Source organism: Tamandua tetradactyla, chromosome 11 (assembly GCF_023851605.1).
Source record: "Tamandua tetradactyla isolate mTamTet1 chromosome 11, mTamTet1.pri, whole genome shotgun sequence".
NCBI classification, from domain to species: Eukaryota; Metazoa; Chordata; class Mammalia; order Pilosa; family Myrmecophagidae; genus Tamandua; species Tamandua tetradactyla.
Genome location: NC_135337.1, coordinates 82,576,294 through 82,600,544, shown reverse-complemented (window position 1 = coordinate 82,600,544; position 24,251 = coordinate 82,576,294). Strand labels below are relative to the sequence as shown.

Genomic DNA, 24,251 nt, shown 5'->3' with positions numbered 1-24,251 from the left:
GACATGGTAATGCCAGGGACCGAACCCTGAATTCTGAGAGGTCCTTACCTCTCTCCCACTAAGTGAATACACGAGCACTTCTTGACAGCACTGTGAGCCCAATGGGCCCCAACCCCTAAACCACCCCTAACCAGCCTCTCCCCACCCCCCTCACGACCCCCATCCTCCCAGGCCCACCCAGCCTCTCCCTGGCCCATGACCCCCACACCCCTCAGGCCCACCCAGCCTCTCCCTACTCCCTCACGACCGCACCCTCCTCTCTCTGCCCTCGGCCACACTGGCCCTTCCCTGTCCCTGGAATACCCCAGGGCCTTTGCCCCTGCTATAGCCACTACCTGGACTCTGGGCCTGGCTTTCTCTGAAGTGGCCCATTCACTGCCAGGCTTCAGGTTCCAAGTCGCTTCCTGCTGGCCACTGACCCACCCAGTTGTGCCACCTCCTCATAAGCCAACACTGCACTGTACCCCACCCTGCCCTGAGTAGGCACCTCACATCTGTCGGTCAGCACTTCAGCACAGCCCAAGGTCCACCTAGGGAAGACACATGGAGGCCAAACCTGTGGTTCCCAGCACGCCTGGCCCCCCGCCCACCCCACCCATCCATCACAAGTAGCCACTGGGCTCCAAATCAAATTTAATAAATAAAAACTCAAGGGGTCACTTCACAGTGTGGTCCTTGGTGGGGCGAGAGGGGGGTCAAGTCCAGCCCTGCGGAGGGAACCCCCCTCCTGACCACACCCTGGAGGCTAGGGCACTGCTGGCCCCTGGAGGACCCCACTCCAACTTGTAAACAGAAACATAAATAAAATGAGGGAGCTGGGCAGACAAGGAAAAGGGCCCTAGCCCACAATGCTGGGGGGGCGTCCAACAGAAACAAGCCCTGCCAGTCCTGGGACAAGTAGGACTGCCCCTGGGTGTTGCCAGGGGGAGGAGAGGGGAGGGGCCAGTCCTTCTGGAGGCCCACTGCCTCAGTACCGAACAAGGGGAGGGGCAGCAAAGGGGGCTCAAGTGCCCGTCTCCTCACACCCGCGCCCGGGGAGGAGGCAGAGGCGTAAAGTGCGGCTTTTCCTGAAGTGGAGAGCAGGGCGGGCGGCGAGGACGGGCCGGGGGCCGGACAGCGAGGTATATGGCTCTGTGCCCCAGGGATTTGGCACTGAGTAACAGCTGCCCACCCACCCCGGGACCGCCGCACCCTGCCAGGTGTAGGAGACGAGCCAGCCTGAGGGCCAGGGCGGGGGCTGCTGGTGGCCAGGCAGACGGGTCTGCTCTGTCCCCGCTGGGGGTAACGGCGTCTTCCCTCGCCTCTGCTGGCTGGAGAGGGCCAGGGCAGCCGGCTCTGTCCTATGGCCCGAGGAACGGGCCAGCTCTGTACCCAGCTGCCCATCCTATGGGGCAGTGTGGCATGGATCTGTGTGGCCCTGGGTCCAGTCTGTGTAAGGAAGGGCAGGGCCCCTCCCACCCCCATCCTCGCGTGTTCTGAAGCACAGAAGGCGTCACTCAAGGCCTGCGAGAAGGAGGAAGTCGGGGGTACTGCGGCAGGCAGGCCAGGGTGGAGGCCACAAGTCCAGTCGGAGAACAAGGCGCGTGGGGGCTGTGCGGACCACGCAGGCCTGCCCTGTGGTCAGGAATCAGCAGGTCATCACGTTACAGCTGCAGGGAGGGGAGAAGGGGGCGAGGTCAGCCCGGCTCCAGCCAGGCCTCCACAAGGCCTGAGCGCAGCTCCCGACCGCTCCCCCCCGGAAGGAAGTGCTGACATGCCTGCTGCCTGAACAGGCTTTCTAGGGCGACGGCGGTTCTGGGAAGGGAGCCGGTGGCTGGGGCAGGGGCGGGAGGAGCCTGGCACCGGCCCTGTGTGTGCCGTTTGGGGCTCTGAACCACATGAGTGTTTTGCCTGGTCAAAGACAATATTAAACAGAGGCTAGAGCAGACAAGTAACCACCCTACTCAATGGGGCTGGGCAGCCCTCCAGCCATGGTGCAGCCCCCTCCCCTGCTTCTCTTCCTCACTCACCCTGGAGACCAGGTGGCCACACCAGTGGGGGGAGGAGGGCCCAGGACAGCACTCACTGTGACAAGGGCTCCGAGTGCAGCCCGGGCGCGGGGCATGCTGGGTGGGCGGCCAGGAAGGGATTCACGTCCCCAATGCCGATGAGTCCAAACTCCGTGACTGACAAGGCCACCTGCGCAGGTGCCACAGCCTCCTCGGGGTCTCCATTCAGATCCACATGGCCGGAGATAAGGGGCAGCTCCTTGGGCAGGGCCCCAGGCATGGCGAAGTCCACAGCCAACCGCGGGCCAGCGCCCGGCTCCGGGGCAGCCACAGATGGGGGATAGAAGGCTGGGCCAGCCAGGGGTGGGGGCCGCCGCAACTGGGGTATAGCTGGGGGCTCGTCCAGCTGCTGGAATGGGCGAAGCCCTGTCTCTGACGAGGGGAGGCCACCGGAGCCCACCCCAGGCTCGCCGACACCATGGGCCGTGGCATCCACACCTGGCGGGTCTGTGGGATGGGGGTACAGAATGTGCTAAAGGTTGGGGGTTGCCTGTCCTGTCCCCATGGCACCAACCCACCCAGGCCCCCCAGCAGATACCTCAACGTCACACCTCCACTTTTGGGCTATGACCCACACACAGACCATCCTGACCCGTGTCCAGCAGAGCATTTGTACGTGAACATATAAAACGTACATGAAGGCAAAAGAAACTCATGGCTCTGAAATCTGGGGCTCTGGGTTCAAGATCCACTCTGGGAGGTCACAGAATCCACTAGCGGGACATGAATGCCACTTTTTAAAACAGAACAGGACTCAACAGATTCAAAAGGACAAACGTGTTCATGTGCGTGCAGAGCAGGGACTAAACTACTATGCCACGGAACTCCTGCTGCCACGTGCAGCACGCAGGGCATGCAGCATGCTGTGTTCTGTACAAACCCCTACGACCAGCTGGGTTCCGGAAACACAGCACCTCCCCAGGCTCAATGACCTAGACCCCAGGATCCAATAGGGCCAGAAAACAAAAAGTCCCTGCTCTCTGTGGACAGGGGCTGCCAGCAGAGGGCCCATCCTTACCCGGCTCCCATTCTCCCCACAGTGGGGAAGGGGCTCAGTTCAGAAGCCAAAGCCCACCCTGGACCCCGCCCTACACCCCTCACCTGTACACGTCCCTGCCGGGGTGTCCTGTGGGGGGCCTTCAGCGGCAGGGGGTGAGGGTGGCGAGGCCTGGGAACGACCAGGGCCATCAGGGTCCGCACCATCCAGGTCCTGGTCTGTGTCCCTGTGGGGGATTGACACCATGAGGGGCGGCAGGGCAGGAGGACAGATGGACCAACAGAGGAGAAGCCCCGGTGCTCCCCAGGGGACCTTTCCTGGGGCCTGGGGGCAGTGGCACGCACGTGGTTCCAGATGGAATGTACTTCCTCCGGCCCAGGCGCGTCTGCTGGGTGAAGTAGTCGTAACGCTCAGACTTCTTCCACAGGTAGTAGTACTCCACGCACTCACCCACGGACCGCGTGCGCACCTGGGCAGGGGAGTGTCCCTTCAGACTCGGGGCAGGTGCCTGCACCCTATGGGTTCAGGGGGAACAGGTTCTGGGGGAGTAGGCTCCCTGCACCCTGCACCCTGCACCTCCAGGGGGAATGGGCTCCCTGCACTCAGGCTGTTTCCTGGTGAGGCTCAGCCAGAAGGCCTCGGAACCCTGCCCTTTCCACCCAGTGCAGCCTGTGAGCAACAACAGGTCCAGGCTCGGAGGCCTACAGAATGGCTGGGCGGTGGACGGAGGGAGCTGTGGCCGAGACTGCAGGAGGAGAGGAACATCCTGGCAGGGATGTTGGGGGCTAGAGGCCAGAGAGGCCACAGCTCCACCGGAGGCCACTTGGGCAAGGTCACCCACAGGCTACAGGTAGGTGAGGTTGCTGGGGTGCATAGAGAGAACCCAAAGACCCACACTTAGGGCAGGGGACCCAACCCTTGGTGGCACCCAAGGAATCCTCACCTTGTGAGACCCACGACTCCCTCGGTCAGCACAGCATGGGATGGGGCTGGGGTCCAGGCGAGGGACACCGTAGGGCAGGGCAGCTGCAAGTTGGGCTCTGCTGGGTGTGAGCCTGCAGTCCCCAAGGAGGCCCCCCACCCTCACCTTGTTGGCCTGGATCAGGTGGAAATTCTTGCCATGCACACGGAAGCCGTGCTCAAAGTTCCTGCACTCCTCCTCGCTCCAAGCACAAAGTCCGTCTGCAACAGGCAGGGTGGGTCAGGGAGCAAGGGTTGGGGCCCTCAGGCCCATGGGGTGGGGCCTCATGCATGGGGGTGGGGCATCAGGTGCAGGGGGTGGGCCTCACCTCGAATCACCTTCACGTTGAACCGCAGCCTGCGCAGCGCCTCCTCAGCGTGGAAGTTGCATTTCACCAGCTCATACAGCGCCTGGGGAAAAGTCACCTCTCCCACCTGCTCTCCTGAAGCCACAGCAGGGGCTTTCCACAACACCTCCGCCACAGTGACCACAGGGGCATTCACACAGCTCCCAGGAGCAATTTATGGGTCTCCAAGGCAACTATCAGTCCCCATGGCAGGTGGTGTTTGGATTTGCTGTGCCTTGGGTCAGTCGCCCCTCACCCCACTCCATACCCCAACCCCAGGCCTAACCCATTCCCTCACGGCTGCTCTGCCTGACCCCTGGAGGCTCACTTCCCTCAGCCCACCCCCAGCGCACAGGCTCCCACCCCCAGGAGAGACCCCACAGCAGCCCCGCACCTGCTCACTGTCCTTGACCGCCTCTCCATGCGGAAGCTGAGACCCGGCCATCTCATCCCACCTGCGTGTCACTGCCCGGTACAGGAATTCCTCCACCTCCCTCTCGGGGAGGATGTTGGGGTCCCAGAGAAGCTGGTCCTCGTTCTCATAGACTGTGTGGCAGGCAGGCAGAGGCACAGGGGGTGTTACGGCAGGGAGGCCACTGAGACCATCCACCAGAGCACAGGGGGGCATTATAGCAGGGAGGCCACTGAAACCTCCCCCACTCTGGGGTCTGTCCCCTGCCTCTGGTCCCCTGGGAGTGTGTGACGAGTAGGGCTCCAGGACAGGGACAGAGCACCAAGGGACAGGTCTGGAGGCCACCTGGCCCCGGCATGGTTGTGGTTGTGATGGATGGGGAGAAAAGCTGTGGCCGGGGCAGCCAGTGGGCGCCTGACCCAGCCAGGCAATCAGAGGAAGCAGAATCTCCATAGCAACGAGTTTACACCTGGCCTAGGGAAAGGGACTTTCAGGCATGGCCTGGGGAAGGAGACTTTCAGGCATGGCCTGAAGAGGGGGCCTTCCTGGCCCAGAAGGAGCAAAGAATGGGGCAGTAACAAGATTTGAAGAGACAGTGGCTAAGAACTGTACAAAACTGATGAAGGGTGTCAGCCCCACAGATGCAGAAAACTCAGGAAAGGAAACCACATCGAGGCAAAAGAAAAAGAAGAACTCCTAAAAGCATTCAAGGAAAAAAGCATAAGGCCTTCTAAGAAAAGAGCAAGACAGACATCAGAAGCCAAGACAGGGGAATGAGAAGTAAAACACCTGCCAATCTAGGACATCCACACCCACGAAAATGTTCTTCAAAAAATTAAGATGATTTAAGACCTGAAATAATTCATCTCTAGTAGAAAGGTCCAAAGGAACATTAAAAAGGAAGTTTTTTAGGCTGAAGAAAATGGTCGCAACAGAAGTTGGGAAGAATGAAGCACCCCATAAAGGATAGCATGTGGATAAAGAATATTCACTGATTAAAACAACCTGTAACATACAGAGTGTCATTAGCACAAAAGGGCAGGACAGAGGTCAACTGAGTTAAACTGTCTTAAGGTTCCCACAACGGGAAACTACTAAGTTAAAGCAGAAAGTAATAAAGTCAAGAGTGCATACCATAATTGCTAAGGTAATCACTAAAAATAATAAGAAAATTCTAACTTTTAAGCACAATATATAAAGAACTTACACAATTCATTAAGTAAAGACAATCGAACCTAAAAAGGTGGGGAAAGCTTGTGAACCAGCCCTTCTTAAAAGAGAATATCCAAATGGCCAATAAGCATATGGAAAACAGATCACTCACTGAGGAAATGCAAATTAAAGCCACACCACCAACTCCACGCCCACTAGAATGGCCAAAACCAACAAGATGGATATTACCAAGTGTTGGGGAGGGCATGGAGCAACCGGAACTCCCCTCAGGGCTGGTGGGAACCTCTGAGCTAAACATACACTTACTTACACCCATCATTCCACCACGTAACGAGTGCCCAGACAAGAGTGTTCATGACCCACAGATGGAAACAAGCACAATGTCAACCAACAGCAGAGTGGACAAATAAATGCACAACATCCATACAAGGGAAAACTGTATGATACACAAGCAGAATCTAATCTCAGAAACTTCACAGGATGCTGCTCTGCTCTTGTCCCACAGGGTAGGGAAAGGTCACTGCTGACTGTAGGGCAGGTTCATTGAGGACGAGCTGGGACAGGAGACCAGGAGTCTACAGAAAGCCGTGGGTACCTCTAAAAGTACAGCTCAAGTGCCTTTTTCTGGGGGCAGGTGCTGGTCAGTGTTCCATCCCTTCCGCTCCTGCCTCTCAAGTCTGCCAGCTTAGCTGCACTTCCTTGCCTCCCAGAGCTGAGAACATCCTGGCAAACCCACGTCCCACCCCTGACCAGGAGGCCTTAACCACTGTGCTGGTTTGGAGCTGTTCTGTACCCAAAAAAAGACCAAGTTATTTTAACCCATTCCTGTGGGACAGACCCACTGTGGGTGGCTGATTTTGATCAGGTTATTTCAACTGAGATGTGACCCACCCAATTCAAGAAGGGTCTTAATCCTTTACTAGAGTCCTTTATGAGGATAACAGAAAAAAACCCAGAGAGCTCAGAGAGAGAAACACCTAGAGAAAGCTTAAAGAAGTGTCCCCAGAAAAGCAAACAAGGACCCATAGAAACCACTGAACCAAAACCTGAAAGCAATGAAACCCAGCAGACATTGCCATATACTTCCCATGTGGCAGAGGAACCCCAGATGCCAGCAGCCTTTCCTCACAGAAGGTACTGTCCTCTTGATGCCTTAACTGGGACATTTCCACAGACTCAGAATTGTAAATTTGTAAACCAATAAATCCCCTCTGTAAAAGCCAACCCATTTCTGGTATATTGTGTTCCGGCAGCTTAGCAAACAAAAAAACACTGCTTTGCGGAGGACCTCAGTATTTCTGTCTGTCCCACACCATCCCCACTCCCTGTTGCCAAATTGTGTTCAAACAGGTAACTGAGCCAGGACAGCCAGCCCAGGACCTACAGGGGCTTTAGGGCAAGAAAGACGAGGCCCAAGCCAACAAGCAAGTGACTTCCATCTCATTTTTTCACCTGTTAATGGAGGTAACAATTTCTATCTCAAAGGGCCAATGGAGGCTCAGATCTAAACTCTAATGGGTGAGAGAAAAGCATCAAGTCCAAGAATGGTGCATGCCCTGACAGTACAACAAGGCATCCTGGAGAAGAGGCTGTGGAGGGACCTGGAGGAGGTGAGGGACACAGGGGCTAACTTCAAAGGGTAGGAGGGTGGCAGGAGGTCAGGGGGACTGAGGGCAGTGTGAACCAGGCAAGACAGGGCACAGGACCACAGAGCATCAAGCCAAGGGACAGTCAGCAAATGTGAGAGACCCCACCTCCTCCTGGCCCAGCACCACATGCCGAGGGTCCTGCAAGCTCAGCTGCCTCAGCAGGCTATGTAGTGGGCACCTGGCCCTACTGGCCCTTCAGTTTTCTCTCAGGATCTGGAGCTGGATGTGGCTGAATAGCCAGCAATTTCCTTCTGCAGCCAGACACTGGCTAAAGTGCGGTTTTCATTTCTTTCAAGACACAAAGGCATGGATAGATGCCTCCAACCTCCTTCCCCAACCCAGCCCCAGCCCTACTTACTCTTCTCACCATGTCTGTTCAAGTGCAGGCTGCTGAGGTCAGCCTGGAACTGAGGCCCGACCATGATTTCCTGCAAAAGCCAAGGGCCAGGAGAGTCAGGGCCAGACTTGGTGGGCTTCTGGGTTGCTGCCAGGACCCCAAGCCTCCATTTGTACAACCTGCCCAAAGTCAAGTTCTGGGGTCTGATGACATAGGGTGAGTAAATACATGTGATGCATGTGTGCCTGGTCATCTCCACCTCCTGTATGTCCAGGGTAACCGGTCACATGACGAGGTGGGTCTCCTGACTCCTGGGCCCAACTCCCCCAGGCCTGTACCCCAGAGTGCCCACTGGGCCAAAGGACACACACTCTGGGTCCCCAAGTTTCCAGGGAGGAAGCTCAGGTCTAAGAAGGGACTCCTCACCTGAGTAGGGGGTGGTGACGGCATTGGGACACCACAGGACGCCACCTGACCCCCATGGCCCCAGGGCCCACACAGAGCCACGCACCTTCTTACATTTGTTGGCGGGAAGTGAGTCTTCCTCAGTGTCGGAGGAGGCAGAGGAGCTGGGCACTCTGTCTTCATCGGCCAGGAAACGGGCTTTGGAAAAGGGAAGCCTGGTAAGGCAAGGCCCACGCATGGCCCAGCCCGGTCCAGACACATGCAGCCCTGAGGGGCATGCCTGGGCTTCACCACCCCTTCTAGGGAAAGCCCTCCACCTTCCTTTGGTGACTCACCTCCCACCTCCACACCACAGCCCTCTCTTAAGAAGCAGGCCCCTGGCCTAGCCAATGACCAGGCCACAGAGGGCAGGCACAAAAGGACTCAACCCAGGGCTTGAGGCTTTCTCTCCACTGGGATCCAGCAGTCTGGTCCCTTTGGATACCCCCCTTCCAGGAAAGGACCACCTGCAGGGCCGGCATAGCAGGCAGGGCCAAGGGCAAGTTCTGAGGACACGGTACCTGAAGCCCCCCAACTTCAGGAGTCAGTACACTCCCTCCTCAGTTAAATCACGTGGTGCCTAATCCATTCAAGGACTCTCTACTCACTGGCCAGGCAGAGCGGAGCATGGCACCCCAAAGGGTGTTAGAACCAAGCTCAGGGTATGCACATCCTCTGCCCGGCCATCTGGGTCCCCACACCTGCGCTTGCGCCTGCATCTGCACTCACACCTGCACCTGTGCCCATGCCTGCACTTGCACGTACATTTGCACCCGAGCCTGTACCCACACTTGTACCTACACCCGCACTTGTGCCTACACCTCCACCTCTATTCACACCCGCACCTGCACCCACACGCACACTTGTGCCTACACCTGCACCTCTATTCACACTCGCACCTAAACCCACACCCACAACTGTGCCTGCACTTGTGCCTGCACCTGTGGGGGGGACGGGGATACCTACTCCGACTTTGGTTGGGGAAAAGGCCTGAAGCCTCGCTAGAGGTCACAGACGGCATGAGGTCGTCAGCCGACGACTGTGTATCGTCCTCTTCTTCCCCTGAAAGCAAATCCTTCGCTATTTGTTCCTTTTAACAAGAAAGTAAAGAACATTTTTGGGGTTTAATAACCTCAAAATAACAGCAACAACAATAACAAACGTGATGATGAGAAGAGCATCCCTGGGGGCTCCCTGAGGGTCCACGTGGGGCTTAATCCCACTTTGCAAGTGGAGAAGTTGAGGTACAGGAAGGTGGGGAGAGGGTGTGGACCTGGAGGATCAGGGAGAGCGGAGTGTCCCCACCCAAGGCTGGACGTGCAAGCAGCCACTAGAGCTCACTTCATTGCTTCCTCCACTTGTGTGTCCAGTTTCAAATTTCTTCAGTAACACCTCCAACCCTCCCTCCCAGCATCTGCCCAGGACCCCAGGCTGGGGGAGCATCCACCAGCCACAGCCCCTTTCCCAGCAGCCTTTCTCCCTCTACCCACCCAAACCAGAGACACCAACAGCTGATGGTCAGCATCCCTGGGTCCCAGCCCACCCTGCCTGTATCACCATGCAGCGAAGCCTGGGGCCATGGGGCCCACCACAGTGGCCAGCCTGGGTTATAACTTTGGGGAGTGGTACACAAACCAGCCTGACAAGAGGGCCTTCCCCCACCAACTCCTGCACAGAAGCTTGGAGGAACAGTAGGTAGCAAGCCCACAGTGATGCTGGGGCAGGAGCCTAGGGTTCATAGGCCCTACCCTGTCTAACAGGGCTGGTCCCCCAAGGCGGCAGCACTTTCTGGAAGTCAGGGTACCCTTGCTGTGGCCGGTCCTGGAGACCCTCCCTCACCTTGTCCAGGGTCATATCCGGCAGGTGAGGTGTACTGCTGCCTTCACCCTCCTGTTCCGAGATGGGGTCAGATGCCTCGTAGCCGTAAAGGGCAAGCAGCTCGTCAAGGGGCATGTCGCTGCTCTGGGGTGAGGGGGGCAGGACCCCATCAGGGAGGGGCTCCAGGTCCTGCTCCCCTCCTGACTGAGCACTGCCCCCAGGGAGTGCTCACCTCTAGCTGGGCCTGGGCCCAACCTGCATCCAAGAGCTCCCTAATGAGCCCAGGAGAGGCCCAGGTGAGATATGTGTGCCAGGGAGGGCCACCTTGGAGATGCCTCCCGGCCAGGCCATGCCAACTGAATCCAGGAGGCAAGGACAGCACCACCGCTGGAGAGCTACTGTCCCAGAGCATTACATCAGAAAGTCAAAAGGGAAAGTCACATTCACCTCAGAACACAGGGAAAAGTCGTCTGATGAAACCCAGCACCCAGAATTGTAAACCAAAACAAATAGATCTTCATCAGCAAGCCATGAAACCCACACTGGGTCAGTAACGAGGCACTAGTACAAGCCCTATCACAACCTGAAAGAAGGGAGGCCCAAGAGCGCTGGGTACCTAACACTGTTCTGAAGCCCCCAGCCAAGCAAGATGGCAGGAAGCAGAAATACGACAGGCAATTACTGGAAAGAAGGAAGAAAAACTATCATTCCCTTCCTCTCCAAGGCTGCTTTCAAAACTCCCTTTTTCTGCCTTTGGTAAACCTCTACCCGGCAGCCAGAGCCATCAGTCACACTCCAGCCTGACCCCATGGGTCGCTGTCAGCTGCCAACTACCTCCGGGATGTCTTCTCCCCTTCTCTCAAGCCCCGAGTTACTGCCTCCCCTTCACCTTGATTCCTGCTCAACCCTCATCCTGGGGGATATCAAGCCCAGGGGAAAACTACCCCGTCTGTTTCAACCCTTCCTCGGAGACAACAAATGGAAAGCACTCAACGTGCCTATCTATACAGTTTCTAATGTGTGTTGGGGTGGGGGTGGTGGGGTGATTCCCAAAGTGTGGTCTGAAGATCCCTGAGACCTTTCCATGGTCATAACACAAAACCGCTATCTTCACTCTCTGCCACGCAAACATGTGCACCGGGGGTGGGGAGCCCAGGGGGAATGGGTGTGTCAGGCCTCAGCACCAATCAAGGCCTCAGAGCTGGCCACTGCTGTCTTCCTCGCTGCTATCCACCGCATTAAAAGATGTCAGCATCATGTAATGATATCTTTTGTAACATTTCTAATCTCGGCCCTGAGTAGATGTCTTTTCGATTGTCTCCGTGAAGTAGGCAGATTATTTCGAGGAAGAGCACTTGTGAGAGCGAGCCCAGAGATGAACTAGCTGCCCTGTGTGGGGGACACCCTTTACCAGAAAGAATGGCTGGTGGTCAAGCTACAACCATCTAGACTTGGGTACTGGGCAGGCCTTTTCTCAAAAGAGAATATGGTGGGTCATATTTCTTCAAAGAAAACTGTACTTGTTGCAACAATAAAGCTGTTTCCTAAATTATAATTTAGGAAAACCTGCATCTGATACAAGCTTATTATCTTTCTGATATGTAAGACTTTTCTGATGAGATCAGCAGTACAATAATAAATGTGGCTTTTAAAATTTTATATTGTGAACTCTGCCAGCATTTGGAAGACCTACATCAGTGAACCAATGTCTGCAAACGACTCACCCACGCAGAACACTACATGATCAAAAGATCCAAGTGAGAGAAGACCAGCAGACTTCAACATAACCAAGTTCAAGAAGCCCACTTTGCAACCACCCTTTATAGGACCACCACTTGTCCATTTTGACCTGAGAAGACTATTAAATACGTCTCTCTTTTTCTATGACAAATCTGTAAGGCCAGGTTCACAATTGAAATTTAAAAAGAAAAACACAGCAGATTAGCATCAAGCCTAATAAACAAAAGATGGATTCTCATATTTGTTTCTTCATTCAAAAAGACTTGCAAAAATGAAAAATACCACTCTTCTCTCCTCGCCGTCTTTTTTAAGAGTTCTTTTCCTACTTTCATAAAATCGGGTTACTACTATTAACACACATGGGATTATAGTTATCCTAAAATGAGCTAATAAATAACCTTTTTAAACATCTGTTTTAATTTTTAATACAGTAAACATCAATAGACTTAACCCACCCAAGCACAAGGTCCTGGAGATCCTCCACAACTAAGCCCAGAGAAGTTCAAGACAGTGAGTGTCTGAGCACAGCCATCTACTGCGCAGAGCCCCAGGGAGGCCCACCTCTGACGGGCCCTGACACCCCACAACCTGGAGACTCACTGAGCCAAGTGAAGACGCTCAGCGAAGTACCTGCGACATGAAGTCTTTCTCCAGCTCTTCCTCTGGCTTCTCCGGGCCCCTTGCAGCCTCCTCACGCTCCTCCTGGATGCTATAGTTCTGGGACAGGATATCGGTGAGGTTGAGCCGATGGTCAGCAGAGCCCATGGACACCACTGTGGGAGCGACACCAGGCTCTGTGAGACTTCACCCCACCACGGCCCAACCACTAAGAGTGGTATACGCCTGTGTGCACTTATGCCTATGTGTCTGTGTGCGTGTGCACCTGTGTGTCTGTGTGCATGCATGCCTTGTACCTCTGTGTGTCTAAGTATGCATGTACCTGTGTCTGTGCGTGTACACCTGTGCTCCTGTGTGTCTGTGTGCATGCATGCCTTGTATCTTTGTGTGTCTAAGTACACATGCACCTGCGTCTGTGCGTGTACACCTGTGCTCCTGTGCGTCTGTGTTCATGCATGCCTTGTACCTTTGTGTGTCTAAGTACACGTGCACCTCCGTCTGTGTGTGGGCACCTATGTGTCTGTGCACGTACATCTGTGCTCCTGTGTGTCTAAGTGCATGCCTGTGTGCCTTCATGTGTCTATGTACATGTGCTACCTGGGTGTGTGTCTATGTAGGCATGCACTGTGCATTTGTGCTCCTGTGCATGTGTTATGTGTATGCACCTGTATGCCTTTATATGTCTATGTGCATGTATACCTGTGTGTCTATGTGTGTGTACCTGTGTGCATGTCTATGTACATGTGCACTTTGTATGTATCTGTGTGTGTACCTGTCTGTGTGCGTGTACCTGTGTGCATGTCTATGTACACATGCACTTTGTGTCTATGTGCAAACGCACCTGTATCTATGTACGTGTACCTGTGTGCACGTCTATGTACATGTGCACTGTGTCTATGTGCATGTGTACCTGTGTGTCTATGTTCATGTGTACTTGTGTCTATGTGCGTGTACCTGTGTGCATGTCTATGTACACATGCACTCTGTATGTGTCTATGTGCATGTGCCCCTGTGTCTGTGTTTGTGTACCTCTGCTCCTGTGTGTCCATGTGTATGCACACCTGTGTACCTTTGTATGTCTATGTGTGCGTCTGTATGCTTGCACACCTGTGCATGCACATATGCATCCTGGGAGTCAGCAGGTCAGTCTAACGTGGGAATTCTACAGAATGACTTGCAACCAGCAGGGGTGCTGACAGAACATGCGTCCTAACTATAAGCCCATTCTGGGGATTTCGATGTTACCCCCTACCAAACTGAGTGGTCTTCCTGAACAAGTGGCTGTGAGGGTTTGGGAAGAGCAAACAGATGAGATGAGCCCCAGTTTGGTGAAGGTAGAGCTGGGTCCAGGCCTGGCCTGCAATGCCTGCATGCAGGGCCACTCCTGCCTCTGAAACATAGGGGACAATCCTTCCCACTCTGAGGGTGGCTGTAGGAAACAGGGGACAGGGCAAGGGCATGCCTTACAGGCAGGCCCGCAGCAGGCCTCGGCCAATGCCCATTCCCTTCTCCGGCCAGTGCAGTCTCAGTTCAAAGAAACTGTGCCACACACAAAGCCCTGTGTATATGGATTTAACAGATTTCAGGTTTTTCCGAAAAGCAGAAGGGTGTGTTTGTTGCCGTTTCTCTCCATGACAGGACTTCAATAAATCTACTTTAAAATTTAAAACAAAAGAAAAAGGAAAAGGAAACAGCTGGGGCTCCACTTATTCAAGCCAGGGTGGCAGTGAAGCCAAATGTGAGGGGCCAGAGTAGGGGGACACACATCCTGCCAAGCAAGTACCCACCATGTAGACTTGGGAGGCAGCTCTGCCTGTGGTTCAGGGTGAAAGGAGCCTGCCTGCCATGGACCATTAGAGTGGGGATGGAACCTGGAGCCAACTGGGCCCCTAGGCCCTTCAATGCCCTCTTGCTTCTTGGAGAAGCTACTTGTTGGAATGCAGGATGACACTGCTTTCTTGGGGCTGGAGTGGGATTAACTCAGAGGCTGGAAGCAAACTCTCAGTAAGGGGAAAGACAATGGCAGAAAACCTGAAAGGAGGTACCCCACCCACACCCCCATCCCCCTACAAGGCCACCCTTTCGCAAGGCTTGAAAGTAGTAGTGGTGGGAGGGAAAGATGCAGGTCGCCAGGGAGGAGGTATCCAGGGAGAAGGGGCCTGGCCATCCTACCCGCACGCCTCCATCCAACTGGGCCACCCCAGAATTCCAGTAGCCGGTGCATTTCCAAGGCTCACCCAACCTGAGCAGGCAGGAGGGGGTGGTGAGGGGAGGTACCTGCTGTTGTCTGCAAGCTGGGCTCTCCAGGACAAAGGCTGTGAGCAAGGCAGGCAGCCCCGTGGGGACTCTGCCTCCCCACCGAGGAGGCCTGTGGATGAAGAGAGCAGATAAGGCCAGGCTGCCCAGCACCCATGGTCACTCCCAGCCTCACAACGCAGCAGCAGGACTCCAGGAGGGGGACAGCGGCCACTGCTCCAAGGGCTGGAGGAGCCATGGGCACCACTCCCCCACCAAAAGCAGCTGGCAAGAATCTAAGCAGCCCCCAGAGGGCACAGGCATCACGGCACAGGTAACTGGGGCAGCCCCCTATTACCATGGACTCAGTGTCCTTATCTGCCTGGGGTAGACAGTGGCCACAGGGTGGCAGTGTATGGCCAGCACATGGCCACAGAGTGTGCACACAGCCATGGATGTAGCACACAGTCGTAGGGCCAACATATGGCCATGGAGCCCATACATGGCCACAGAGCCCACACACGGCCACGGAGCCTGCAACCATGGGGCCTGCACATGGCAGGTCCACAGCAGCGGTCACTGCTATGACAGGAGAGGTGGACAGGCATACACCTGCCACGCTACACCCCAGAGACACAGTAAGATGGGCAAGTCTCCACAGCAAGCTGCAGGGGCCACCCAGGATTATGGTCTTCCCACAGCAGTCTGGCAGCTCCTCACAAGAAGCACCATGACCTCATAATCCACTCCCAGGGACAAACCCAAGAGAACCGGGACTGATTCCATACAGAAACTTATGCATGCATGTTCACAGTAGCATGATTTGTAATTGCCAAAAACTAGAGGCACCCAAATATCTGTCCACCGATGAATGGACAATTGGCCTCTTCTCACAACTGAGCATCATTCCGTTGCGGAAAGGAGTGAAATTCTGATACCCAAGAAAACAGACGCTCAGTGAAAGAAGCCAAGGCACAAAACTCAACATACCAACATGATCCCATTTGTACAAGATGTCTGGAGCAGGCAAATCTGTGGAGCTGAAATAGGGGAGTGGGTGCTAGTGAGCTTGGCATTTCCTTTAGGGTGACGAAAGTGGTCTGAAATAAGATAGTGGTGAGGGTTCTGTAGCTCTGTGGCTGTACCAAATCCCTTACACTGTACACGTCACGCGTGTGTGTTACTATGTAAATTGTGCCCCAATTTTAAAAAAGAGAGTAAGAAATGAAAGCATTACAACCACCATCACAAGGCTGAAAAGTTTACAAAGAACAAGGAAGCTACAGATGAACACTTCTTCCAAAGAGGCATGTAAAAATCCTCAGCAAAATACTTGTAAACCAAGTTTAACAACTTATAAAAAGGACTGAAAACCATGACGAAAGGGGATTTTACCTCTGGAATGCAAGGATGGTTTAATACCCAAATAAATACACTACATCAGTAAAACAAAGAAAACAAAAACCACATGATCATCTCAACACACAGAAAAACCATTTAACAATACCCAACATCCTTTAATGATTAAAAACATCCAACAAACTAGGACAAGAAAGGAAGTTCTTCAACCTAATCAAGGGCACCTATGGAAAACCGAGACTAACATGATACTCAATGGGGAGTGTTTGTAAATCTCCCTTGAGATCAGAAACAAAATCAGGATGCCCACTGTCACCACCTCTCTTTACCACTGCACTAGAGGTTCTTGTCAGGGCAGCCAGGCTAGAATATGAAATAAAGGCATCCATCATAGAAAGGAGAAAGCAAAAACTCTCTCTTACCTGCAGAAAACATATTATATATAAAAAAAATCCTAAAGGATTCACTGAAAAACTAGTGGAACAAGTAAATGAGTTCAGCAAGGTTGCAAAATACAAGATCATATACAAAAACCAACTGTATTTCTATACATGAGCAATAAATCTGAAAAGGAAATTATGAAAACAATTCTATTTACAGAAGAATAAAATACTTTGGAAGAAATTTAACAAAAGAAGTATAAAACTCCCACTCCAAAAACTAAAAAAAAAGAAAAACAGTGTTTAATGAAATTAAAGAAGATCTCAATAAATGGAAAGACATCCCATGTCCATGGGTCAGAAGACTTAATATTGTCAGGTGGCAAAACCCCCAGGGGATCTAAAGACTGAACATAATCTATCGGGATCCCCGCTGGCTTCTCTGCAGAAAGTAGCAAATTGACTCTAAAATTCATATGGAAATTCAAGGGACCCAGAATAATCAAAACACTCTTGGAAAAGCAGAGCAAAGTTGAAGAACTATTTCCAATTTCAAAACTTCCTCCAAAGCTACAATATCAAGAAAGTGTGAAACTGGCATAACCAGACACAACCAGACCAATGGAATAAACTGAGACCAGAAATAATCCCCATGTTTATAGTCAACTGCTTTTCAACAGAGGTACCAAAACAATTCAGTGGTGAATGAATAGTTTCTTCATTAAAAATGGGAACCAGATATTCACATGAAAAAATATTAGATCCCTACCTCACACCTTATACAAAAGTTAACTCAAACCAACCAAAGGCCTAAATTTAAGAGCTAAAACTATAAAACAGAAGTAAAAACAGGGATAAATCTTTGTAGCTTTAGATTTCACAATGGTTTTTTGACACTAAAAGCAAGGGCAACAAAAAGTGGACATCAAAAAAATATATTAAAATGTCTGGGTCTCAAACAACACAATTAAGAAAGTGAAAAGACAACCCAAAGAATGGTGGAAAATATTTGAAAATCATTTATCTGAAAAGTGCCTAATATCCAGAATAAAGATATTTATTGATAAATATAAAAAATGCTTATAACTCAATAATAAAAAATGCTTACAAACTCAAAGACATCCAACTAGAAAACAGGCCAGTGTCTGATTAGACATTCCTCCAAAGAAGATCCACAAATGGCCAAAATGTGCATGGAAAGATGGCACACATCAACAGCTACCAGGGAAGTGTAAGTCAAAACCCTGTGAGATGTCACTTCCTAACAGGAACTGGCAAGGATATGGAGAAACTGAAACCTTTATACATTTGTGGTGGGATGTAAAACAGTTCAGCCACTTTGAAAAACAGCTGGCAGTTTCTCAAAAAGTTTAACACAGAGTTACCATCTGACTCAAAATTCCACTTCCGGATATACACCCAAAGGAATGATAAAGCACACAAAAGCAGGTGCTTTAAAATGTTCACAGCAATCCATAAAAGTGAAAAACTGGGAATAATCCAAATGCCCATCATATGATAAACAGATTTTTAAAAAAGTGATATATCCACACAATAGAATATCATTTGGCCATAAAAAAGAACAAAGTACCAATACATACTACAGCGCGGATGTACACATACTACAGCTTGAAAGAAGTCAGACACAAAAGGCCATGTATTGTTCTATTCCTTTTCTGACAATAATCCAGAATAGACAAATTTATAGAGACCGAGAGTAGAATGGTGGTTGTCAGGGGATGGTGAGGGTTGATGATTTGGGCAGGGAAAGCTTAAAGGCATGGGATTTCCTTTCACAGTAATGAAAATGCTCTAAATTTATAGTAATGGAGGTAATGCTTTCACAACTCTGTGAATATACTAAAAACACTGTACTGTACACTTTAAATGGGTGAATTGTATAGTATGTTAATTATATCTCAAAGCCGTTATCAAAAAGAGATTTAGGGTATTTGTACTTACATATTAAACTTGTGTTTAAATAAAGTTAAAATATTTGAAAGCAGTTTACTATGAACTTTCACACTGATTTCCTCACTTGGTCCTCGAGAGGTCTGCCAGTTTGAAACTGTTGTGTACCCCAGAAAAGCCATGTTCTTTAATCCTGATTCAGTATTGTAGGGTTAGATTTTTTTAAGTTGTTCCCATGTAGATATAACCCACCCAATTGTGGGTGGGACCTTTTGATTAGGTGGTTTCCATAGAATCTGCCTACTGGAATCCTTCAAGAAGGAACCTTTTTGGAAAAAGCTTCAGAAGCAACAGAGACACAGACATGTGGAGATGCTTGGAGTGCTGACAGAGGAAGCAGATTCTTAGACATGGGCAGAGCCCAGGAGACATCACTATGTGCCTTCCCAAGGGATGCTAAGCAAGCCAGAACCCAGCATTATGTCCTGGAGGAGCTAAGTGAAGGCCCACAGACACTTAGAGAGGAAACCACTGGCAACAAAAGCTGGAAGCCAACAGAACCAGGAACAAGAACCAGCAGACACCAGCCATGTGCCTTTCCATGTAGCAGATGTCAGCCTTTCTTGAGTCAAAGTATCCTGACCTGGATGCCTTAGTTTGGACATTTTTATGACCTTAGAACTGTAAACTTTTTACTTAATAAACCCCCTTTATAAAAGCTGATCCATTTCTGGTATTTTCCATTCCAGCAGCATTAACAAACTAAAAAACAAGAGGTGATGCAATTATTCTCTCTATAAAAAGGAAATCAAACCTCAGAGAGGCCACACAGTCACACCCTCATACAGCAATTAAAGCAAACGACTAACTCAAGTCCTATAACCCAAAACCCAATGCAGCCCTGTCCCTCTACTCAGAAGCAGAGATAAATGTCAAGCAAAGTCAGAGGTGGGACCTGCGAGGCAGAGCCTGGCACTGGCACTGTAGTGGCCAGGCAGAATGGCCATGCGGACAAGACATCTGCAGCAAGGGAGAACATGTGAAGTTGGAGTCAATGAGAAACAGACCAGACAGGATTCTAAAGGTTCCAAGTGGGGGGGACACAATCCGGCCAGCCCTGGGGGTGCAGCCTCACAGATGGGAAGACAGATCAGAACAGACAGGATGAAGGGGCAAGGAGGGGCTCAAGATACTGGGAGAAGGGAGCAGAGGCTGGAAGCTTGGGGGGCATTTCAGGCCTGGTGCTCTGAGCCTACTTCGTAGCCTGGTAAGCGTGGCAGTGAGGCAGCATGGCCACCTGCCTCCCAGGAAAGGGCAGGCTGTTCTGTTCAGTGGGCACCACTAAACGCACGAGACAGTCATGGGGCCACCACCCTGAGATTCCTCTCTAGGTACCTTGGGGAGGGGGTGTGGACAGAGATAGACACACCCCTGTCAATGAAACACGGGCCACTGGGTGGCCTTTCTCACCAAAGCCAGAGCTAGCTTTCTCTCTCTTGAAACCTAGTGTCCTGACTGGCCGGAAAACCAAAGAGGCCAGTTTAGGTGACAAGGCACAGGAACTCTCGCTCTGGACGCTGGCTCCACCTGCACCACAGTCTCAGTCAGAGTAACAGGAGCTGAACCGTCCCCAGCTGGGTGAACAAGGACCTGGTCCTTATCTGACAAGTCATCACACATCGGAATCAAGACAGAAAGGGGCAGCTGGAAATGGCAGAGGAGCAGCAAAGGGGCCTGGAGCAGCCTGTTCTCCACCAGGTCTCATACCCCCAGTCACTTACAGGTGTTCCTGAGCTCCACAAAGCTTACCAAGGACTCCAGATCCTGCGGACAACTCTCCCTTCGCCTGCCCCAACATCTGACTTCCGGGATGAAGCCTACTCTAACAATGAGACTTTCCAGCAGATGCCACCACCTCGATTCAGAACACTCCGGATGTTTCCACTCAGGGAGTGTCAAGGGCCACTGAGGCCAATGCCCTATTTACCAAGGGGAAAGAAGGAACTGTCCGCTCTACGTGAATCTGGCCAGGATGGTGGCCTAGTGGAGGGTCATCAAAGTGACACAGCTAGGCAGGCAGCCATCGAAGGAGCCGAGTAAGACCCGCCGAGCTAGGCCCGCTCCCCCCTCAATGCCACACAGAGGGAATGACATAACCGCTGCTGCTCTAAGCCACCAAGTTCTGAGGTGATTCGCTATGCAGCAAAAGGTGCCTGGGATGACCTCCTCTTAACATGGTCCTTCACCTTCTACCTGCCCACGTCCCATTACGCCACTTCAGTATTTCACTCCTCCGTGTGACCGACGCTGCCGAGCAGGTCTGCTTGGGCCAGCGAGGCTGGGGTTACCAAGCACCCAGGAGTCAGCCAGAGGAGCAGGACCTGCCTGTCCCCACCCACAAGGAGCAAGGCCATGGGCAACAAGCAAATGGATGTGGACAACTCTGAGAGGGAAGAGCGGGGCACAGCAGAAGAGAAAAACGGGTGGAGGGCCTGCTGGACCTTCGCTGGTCTCCTTCTTGACAGTCTCCTCTACCTACCCTGAACCCTCCAGGCCAACTGGCAGGGGACCAGACACCTATAGCCCATGGATACCATACACTTTTCCCCAATTCTCTTAAACCGGACAGCAAGGGAAGCAGAGGTACCCTGCTATGAGGGCCAGGCAGGGCAGACAACCCAATGCAGCAGGCAGGGCTCCCTCAGGGAATGGGTACAGGGAAACCCTCAAAGGATGAGGGCTCTCTCAGGGGTGTCCGACCAATGGGGTGAGCTGTCCTCACACATACAGAAGTGGCCACCACAGCCCTGCTGGCCGCTTGCCCCAAAACCTGTTTCCCTGATGCCCCATAAGAAAGAAGAACTCACTCTATAGAACTCTCTGCACCCAGACGCCCAGCCCAAAGTCAGAACTGGCAGGTGAGGTGTCTAGAAAACCCTCTTCGGAAGAGAACAGCCTCTCCAATGCTTACCAGCCCGAGGACCCCAGCAGGATCTCCAGTCCTGGCCTTCCCACAAAGCTGCTGGACCAGGTCTGGCCACTGCCGACCCCTGCTGCCTGGGAACTTGGTGGCTCCACCTGGCCAGGCTGTTGACTTGTCCCGCATAAGCGTAACTTCCATCTCCCCAGGGACCAACCTCAGCTTGCAGGACTGGCACTCGGTGCTTGGAGCCCAGGCTTCTCAAAGTCCAGTTCTACCCGCTGGCCATCCAAAGGCATCATCTCCATCCCACCTCAACCGTCTCCACTACCACATCGAGACTCAAAAAAGTGTGGGTATCCAAAGTTCTTCTGGTCCTGGCTTGACCTGATAGGAGGCTGCTTACTGTCTATGTTGGCCCCAGACAGCCAAAGGTACCATTCTTACTTGCCTGAGTTTGACCAACCCCACAGACCCTCAAATCAAAAGATTTCTAGTTCCAAAACATATCTGGGCCAGGATTTCCAGGTACAGAAGGCTACTCAATTGGTAGAAAAGGGGAGGCTCCGAGAGGTAACTTCAGGATGTTGGTTACCCGCAGGGCAGGGCTCGAAGTCGGGCTGGTCTAAGTTCGCCCCTGATGAACCCAAGGATGAGCCCGTGGCCATCACCAGCCTGGATCCCAGGATCTTGGCGCATCATCTGCCCGGGAACCCCTGCCCCAGCCCCGCGCCTGTTAGGTTCCAAGTTCACGGCTCAAATTCCGTCTGCGATCCTAAAAGTGGGCGCTATTCCGCGAAGCCCGCACCCTCGGGGTTCGAGAGCCGGCTGGGGTCTGAGGCTCCCACCCTGGATCCCCACGCGCCGGCGCGGGCCGCGACCACAGGATTCCGCAAAGTTTGCAAACGCCCGGGGGAAGAGGAGCCGCGCGTAGCCTGGGCGAAGGAAGCCGGAAAGCCGGCTCCGCGGTGCCCGCACCCGCGCCCCCGCCCCCAGCTCCCTCGCCTCGCCCCGCCCCCTCCCCGCCACGCATGCGCACTGCACCCCGCGATGTGGCAGCCTTGGGGGGGCGCGCGGCCCAGGGCCGGGGGCGGCCGCCGACGGAGCCTCGCGCCCTCGGGTACGCCCCGCGTGGCGCCCTGGGCCCAGTCGTGCATCCCGCAGCGAGGGTCTGCACGCCCGGGGCCCGCGACGTAGCCGACCCCCGGTGACAAGGCGCCGACGCTTGGGGCGGGGGCCGGCTCCCCCGGCCCGCTCACTCACCTCCGCCATGGCCGTGTGTGCGCGGAGGCGGCGGCCGCGCCGGAGCCCCGGATGCGGGGCCGCGCGCTCATTGGCTGCGGCGCCCGTGGGCGGGGCAGGCGCGGGGCGGGGCCCGGGCGCGGGACCGGTGCGTAGTAGGCGCGCAGGCGCGCAGGTGCGCAGGTGCACGGAGCCCTTGGGTGCCCGCGTGTGCCCCTGTCTCAGCACGACGCCAGCCTCGACCCTGGCCTTCCGAAGGGCGGATTTTGGTAATAAAAATTCTGGTTCCAAATAACCGCACCTGCGTACGGAGCACGTGGCCCTGCTTGGTCCTCGCAATCCCACGCCTGCGGGCTGTCAGTGCTCCCACGTGACAGATGCCTGGTGTTCGGAGCGACGGGCCACCCAGTGCTTAAGTGAAAGGCCTGGATTGAAATCTGGAACTTTCTGCTCTTCTGCACGGTGATAACCAGACCGATGTGGAGGACCTGAGAAAATGCACCTTACAATTAGCTTTTAGAAACACGGGTACCCGTACTGGGCCAGCAAAAGTACTGCATGGTGGGCTGGGGTGGATGAAAATCCAGGGTCATTTGGTTCTGAAACGGGGAGCTGATTACTTTATAGCTTTTTTATTTACTATTGATGGGACGCTTGCAGATATCTGATCCTAGCTAGGCGCTTGGATGGACATTGAACAGTAAAGTCCTAGAACCTGTCCTTAGGGACCTTAGAGCCAGAAGTGGGGGGCAGGGATTCGGCAAATGCTTAATTTCAGACCAATTAGTGATGTGAAGCATCATATCAGGGACATCAGGGACAGGAGCTGTGATGAGAGAAGAGAGGAAGAGGGAGACCTGTGAGAAGGCAGTGCCCCAAGGCAATGTGACAGCTGGTTACAGCAAGGAGAGGGGGGAAGGTAGAGGAAACTGGGGCAGAAAGAGGAGAGCCGGGAAGGTAGACTTAAAGCCAGCCTGCAGGTGCAGAGGGAGAGAGAGCTGAGGACACCTCCCAAATCTCTGACTTGAACAGAGTGGTTGCTGGTTCCTACTGAGACCAGGTAAAATGGAATTGGGTAGAGAGACTCAAAAGTCCCATTGAGAAGTGGGTATGCTAGTGTGAATAAGGCCACAAAATCCACCAGCGAAATATGTTCTGCAGAATGTGGCGGAGGACACACCATTTACCAAAAGGGTAAAGAGAGCAGAGCTAACCTCACTGAGAAGCTGTATGCCCATTCCTTTATGGCCTGGACCTACAGGAGAAGATGCTTTCACAAAACAGGGCCCCTCCTAGCAATGAGGGTGATAGTACAGGCCAGGGGAAGGGTCCTGGCCCACAAAGAGCTATGAAGATGGTTAACAGACCGTGCTGTAACTGGGGGCAAGAGAGAGAAGCAGCTGACAAGGATTTTGCTCCATTCTTAGAGCACAAGAACTCAAGGAGGGACCATCAGAAAGCTGAGGAAAGCTGCCCCAAGGGAAAGTCACCAAACCTCACCAGGCCATTCTCAGACGTGGAGCCCACTGAGCAGAGGAGAGGCCAAGCCCAATAAGAAAGGACTCTCCAACAGTGTTGCAAGCGGTGATTTTCCTGGTCCTTCTCCAAAGGAACCTCTAGCTATTTACCCAGAGAACCCTACCCTGGGGAAAGAGAAATAA

General features: G+C 53.1%; 1 protein-coding gene across 2 annotated transcripts; it reads right to left on the bottom strand.

The window, feature by feature from the left end:
• Nucleotides 1-616: 616 nt before the first annotated feature.
• On the bottom strand, nt 617-22,665 carry MIER2 (MIER family member 2). 2 transcript variants are annotated; one of them, XM_077121439.1, is made up of 14 exons: nt 22,612-22,665; nt 14,821-14,911; nt 12,556-12,698; nt 10,207-10,329; nt 9,334-9,457; nt 8,435-8,526; nt 7,945-8,014; nt 4,747-4,898; nt 4,335-4,416; nt 3,989-4,227; nt 3,390-3,514; nt 3,150-3,271; nt 2,066-2,495; nt 617-1,649 (listed from the first exon to the last, which is right to left on the bottom strand). In XM_077121439.1, the coding sequence occupies exons 1-14, from the start codon at nt 22,618-22,620 to the stop codon at nt 1,628-1,630; spliced, it is 1,824 nt and encodes a 607-aa protein (XP_076977554.1). In that variant the 5' UTR covers nt 22,621-22,665; the 3' UTR covers nt 617-1,627. The 2 variants fall into 2 exon arrangements, with proteins under 2 accessions (XP_076977554.1, XP_076977555.1); XM_077121440.1 differs by having other exon boundaries at nt 4,133-4,227.
• Between the last annotated feature and the right edge of the window lie 1,586 nt (nt 22,666-24,251).